The sequence below is a fragment of the Ochotona princeps genome, chromosome 2 (genome assembly GCF_030435755.1).
Source record: "Ochotona princeps isolate mOchPri1 chromosome 2, mOchPri1.hap1, whole genome shotgun sequence".
In the NCBI taxonomy this organism is placed as follows: Eukaryota; Metazoa; Chordata; class Mammalia; order Lagomorpha; family Ochotonidae; genus Ochotona; species Ochotona princeps.
Genome location: NC_080833.1, coordinates 92,464,516 through 92,469,499, shown reverse-complemented (window position 1 = coordinate 92,469,499; position 4,984 = coordinate 92,464,516). Strand labels below are relative to the sequence as shown.

General features: G+C 59.9%; 1 protein-coding gene across 2 annotated transcripts; it reads left to right on the top strand.

Annotated features, from left to right (window-relative positions):
* Positions 1–414: 414 nt before the first annotated feature.
* AMIGO1 (adhesion molecule with Ig like domain 1) lies at positions 415–3,986 on the top strand. Of its 2 annotated transcripts, none has more exons than XM_004581968.2 (2): positions 415–727; positions 1,207–3,986. In XM_004581968.2, exon 2 carries the CDS (start codon positions 1,273–1,275, stop codon positions 2,752–2,754), a length of 1,482 nt encoding a protein of 493 aa, XP_004582025.1. In that variant the 5' UTR covers positions 415–727; positions 1,207–1,272; the 3' UTR covers positions 2,755–3,986. The 2 variants fall into 2 exon arrangements, with proteins under 2 accessions (XP_004582025.1, XP_058515976.1); XM_058659993.1 differs by having other exon boundaries at positions 1,169–3,986.
* The last annotated feature ends 998 nt before the right edge of the window (positions 3,987–4,984 follow it).

Genomic DNA, 4,984 nt, shown 5'->3' with positions numbered 1-4,984 from the left:
CAACAGTGATTGACAGGGCGGGAGCTGAGCCAGACTTCTTGAATTTGCAGAATGAAAAGACAATGCGACGGCCTCTAACCCCGGAGTCACCTGCGGCGGATCCACTCGGGTTGGACTTACTTTTCCTCAGAGCTGTCTGGGCTGGGAGCAGGGTCCTGCGTGGCTGAGGGGAAGGTGGGGGAGGCAAGGAACAAGGAGCTTTAGGGGCCAGCGTCTCCGTTCCTGACCAGGTCGTCCCCGGCCGTGCGCCTTGGACGCGTCTCGACAGGGAAGGACTGGGCTGGGGACAGCGGGGGTGTCTCGGGCCGGCGACCCTCCCCGCCCGCAGGGCACCGACACAAACACACGCACGTGTGCCCCGCCCCCGCCGCGCGCACGCGCCCCGGGCCCCGGCGGCGGCGACGGGCGCGCGCGCGCGGTGCTCGCTGCCCCCACGCCGCTCCCGCCGCTCGCTCGGATCGCTCCCGCAGCACCCCACGACAGGCCCGCGGACTCCGGTGAAGGTGGCGGTCGTGGCCGGTGGGCTCCGACTGGGCGCAGCGCTCGAGGCGGCGGCGCTGTAAGCGAAGCCGAGCCCGGCGAGTCACCGGGAAGGCGATGTGGCCAGGCGCGGGCCCCTGCGTAAAGCGAGCCCTGTGACAGGCCGGCCAGTGAGGCGCCGCCGCTGGGGAGGCCGCGACGGAGCTCCCGGACTAGCCATGGGCTGAGACGCATCCTCGCCGAGCAGGTGCAGTGACCCGAGGTCCCGGGAAGGGAGTGGGGGTGGGGGGGTCCTACCCCCGACAGGCCCCGGGGACCCTCAGCTTCATCAGGATGCACCTTGCTCTGCCGGATGCCCTGATGACCTTCCTTCCCGCTCCTTGCAACAGGCCCCGCTGACCCCGCCTCCAGTCTGGGCTGGTGCAGTCTCTGTCATTCCTCCCCCACCCCTCAGCAGTTCCTGGCATCCGTGCATATCCTCAACAACCATAGGACTCCAGCGCAGAAGGCCCTCATGCTCGCTCGCTCTCCTCCTGCCCCTGTCCTTGGAGTCCTCTGCCAGCGTTGTACCTGGGAATCACCCAGCACCTCTTCCTTTGGCTTCCTGCTCAAAGGGGACAAGGGGGGAGGGGTAATCCTTGCCTCCAGAGTCCCTGCTGACCACAGACTCATCCCTCTGTCTCCTAAGCCTATAGTGAGTGACCCTTCTGTACCCACCCCCACCAGAACATGCCGGGGTGAGTCCCACCCAAGATCTTCCCAGTGGCCTTCCTCGACCTCCCCAGCGACACTATGCAACCCCAGCATGACCTGCGAGGCCTCCGGCTCCTGCTCCTGTCCTTGTTCCTGCTCCTCTCCGAGGTGGCCAGAGCTGGCCGAGCCGTGGTCAGCTGTCCCGCCTCCTGCTTGTGTGCCAGCAACATCCTCAGCTGCTCCAAACAGCAGCTGCCCAACGTGCCCCACTCCTTGCCCAGCTACACAGCCATCCTGGACCTCAGCCACAACAACCTGAGCCGCCTGCGGGCCGAGTGGACCCCCATGCGCCTGACCCACCTGCACTCCCTGCTGCTGAGCCACAACCATCTGAACTTCATCTCCTCTGAGGCCTTTTCCCCAGTCCCCAACCTGCGCTACCTGGATCTGTCCTCCAACCAGCTGCGCACGCTGGATGAGTTCCTGTTCAGTGAGCTGCAGGCCCTGGAGGTGCTGCTGCTCTATAACAACCATATCGCCGCCGTGGACCGCTGCGCCTTCGACGACATGGTGCAGCTGCAGAAGCTCTACCTGAGCCAGAACCTGATCTCCCGCTTCCCCCTGGAGCTGGTCAAGGAGGGCGCCAAGCTGCCCAAACTCACACTACTGGATCTCTCCTCCAACAAGCTCAAGACCTTGCCGCTGCCTGACCTGCAGAAGCTGCCAGCGTGGATCAAGAACGGCTTGTACCTCCACAACAACCCATTGATCTGCAACTGCGAGCTCTACCGCCTCTTCGCCCACTGGCAGTACCGCCAGCTGAGCTCAGTGGTGGACTTCCAGGAGGACCTGTACTGTGTCAATGCCACCAAGCTGCACAGTGTCTTCAACCTCAGCTTCCTCAACTGCACCGAGTACAAGGAGCGCGCATGGGAGGCCCACCTAGCGGACACCTTAACCATCAAGTGTGACACCAAGCAGCAGGGCATGAGCAAGGTGTGGGTGACTCCAAGCAATGAGCGGGTGCCGGAGGAGGGGGCCAATAGCACGGTGACAGTGTCCAAGGATGGCAGCCTGCATTTCAAGCGGGTGCAGGTAGAGGATGCCGGTGTGTACACCTGCCATGCCATGGGGGAGACTTTCAATGAGACACTGTCTGTGGAACTGAAAGTGCACAATTTCACCTTGCATGGACACCACGACACCCTCAACACGGCCTATACCACCCTGGTGGGTTGTATCCTCAGTGTGGTCCTAGTTCTCATCTACCTGTACCTCACCCCTTGCCGCTGCTGGTGCCGGGGGGTGGAGAAGCCCACCAGCCACCAAGGAGATAGCCTCAGCTCATCCATGCTTAGCACCACACCCAACCATGACCCAATGGCTGGCGGGGACAAGGATGATGGCTTTGACCGGCGGGTGGCCTTCCTGGAACCCACTGGCCCTGGGCAGGGTCAGAATGGCAAGCTTAAGCCGGGCAACACCCTGCCAGTGCCCGAGGCTACCGGCAAGGGCCAACGGAGGATGTCAGATCCAGAGTCGGTCAGCTCAGTCTTTTCTGATACACCCATTGTGGTGTGAGCAGGATGGGTTGGTGGGGGAGATTCTGCCCCCAGAGAGGTAATGCACCTCTGAAGGATATGAGGGGAAGGAACAGAGAGAGAGAGAGAGAGAGAGGGCTGGCTGCTCCAGGGAGGGGTTTCTCTTGACCTCAAGGGAACTGGTCATGGGTGCGACAGCAGGCAGAGACCCCAGCGAGGGTGTGGCCAACATGCTTTTCAAATATGGGCGTATTAATCCTCAGGCAAAATGCGATACCCCTACCCAAAGCCCTGGCGATTCTGCACGTGGTGGAGGGAAAGGAGCAGGTTTGAACTGGCTGGGGATGAAGACGAGGTGAGGGAAAGCACAGATGGTCCACCATCCGAGGTCATCCCTAGCTCCTTTAGAAAAAACTGCTTCAGGTAGGGGGGGATCTTTTTTTCTCTCTGCCTACCCACACCTGTGATGTGTGTGTTGGGGGAGCCTCCACAGGAGCCAGCTTGGGGATGAGCTGTAGTGTCTGCTTGAGACAGGAAGTCCCACTTCGCCACTGGGGACTTGAGCAGAGGAGTAAGGCAAAGGATCGAGACCTCAGCTCTCCAGGGCTGCCGGGAGACTTCCTGCTAAAGCCTGCCTCTTTCCCGATGAGCCCGAGCATGCACGGAGGCCTGCAGGAGCCTGACCTGAGGCCTGTTTATTGTGGCAGCAGTGTGGCAAGCGGGATGTGTGCCTTGTTTTGGGACCAGTGGCACAGAGGGATCCAGCATATAGCACAGGACCTGCAGAGAGCTGCGGGGTGGGTGGTGGGATGGTGAGTTGTAGATGGGCTAATCTCCTGTTTGGTGAAACCTTTGGTTCCCAACATCTGTATGTCCAACCAGAGTAAGGCTGTGACAGTTGAGCTCTTGTGGCTGTCTGCCGCAGGCAGAGTATGTGGGCCCCTTCCCCACTAGAAGGACAAGGGCAGATCGGCCCTTCAGGGGTAGGAACCAGTACACTCTGCCTGATTTCCTGGGTTTGCCATCTCTTCCGTAGGCCTCTTTATCAAGCTCCCGGGGGGCAGGGGGAGATTCTGAATGTCCCCTAATGCATAGCTGAGCCAGGCTGGGTCTTTGGGATAGATCTCCTCTCTAAGCTATCATTCCTGTTGCAAAGCCCAAGTGTGGGGGTTGGCAAGTAGGTAGCCTGTGGCCCGGAATGGCGGTTTGGCGTGTGTGATGTAGGGCTCAGCCCTCTTGCCACAAGGCTCCTCCCAGCAGTCCTGAAGCAGAAGTAACAAGTTCTGCCAGCCCAGCCCAGCCTCTTGGTCAGAGAAGGCTGTGTGGTCCTGTTTGTCAGGCCGGAGGGACTTGAGAAGAGTGAGCCCAGCGTTACCTTCCCTCCAAGGTTGCTGCATACTTGGCATGTGGAGCTGACAGCTTCTGTCACTCCCCCCCCCCCGCCCCGCCTGCAGAACCTGGGGGGGCTGCTGCTCTACACAGAGGCCAGGGGTGGCGGGGAGAGCGGGGCGGAGGTGAAAAGGTCCCTGTGGTCCTTTACTGTGTGTCTTTTCTACACGTTTTCTGTCTCCTGCAAATTCTCCAGGTCCTCTGTAGTTTTCTGATCAGCTTTCTTAGCTCCAAGAAGTGTTGTCTACCTGGGGTGGTGGGGAGGGCTGTGGCTAGGAGGGCCTGAGTGTGAAGTGTGGGGAAGAGGACTGGAACTCGGGATCTCCACCTTGCCAGTTGCAGGGATCTCAAGGCTGCCGGCCATCCTTCATGGGTAACCTTGTTTTGGAGAGAGAGGAGAAGAGAGATGGAGGTGCAGCATTTCCCCAAGTACTCGCATGCTCCTAGCTGTGCATGCACAGCAGCACCCTGACTTCCTCAGGACACGGAATCTCGTGGTCCCCACAAATGCCACTTTCAGAATGGTCTTCACCGACATATGCGACTTCATGCACACCATCTTGCCCCACAAGAGAGAGACAGTGAACACACCAGGCTCCTGTCGCATGCAAACTCCTCTGCTTTAGCTTCCAAACTCCCTGAGGTTCCACTCACCTCTGCAGAGCACTGAGTTGCCTTTCTGTGAAGGGCTAAAGAGCTTGAGAGAAGGAGTCGTGAGGGACTGGCTGTCTCCTCAAAGGGAGAAAAAATGTGTGTGTGTGTGTGTGTGTGTGTGTGTGAGAGAGAGAGAGAGAGAGAGAGTGAGCGAGCGAGAGAGAAGGAAACAATGATAGGAGGAGTTCGGTGAAGGACCAGCAGGGGAGAAACTACCTGTAAGCTGC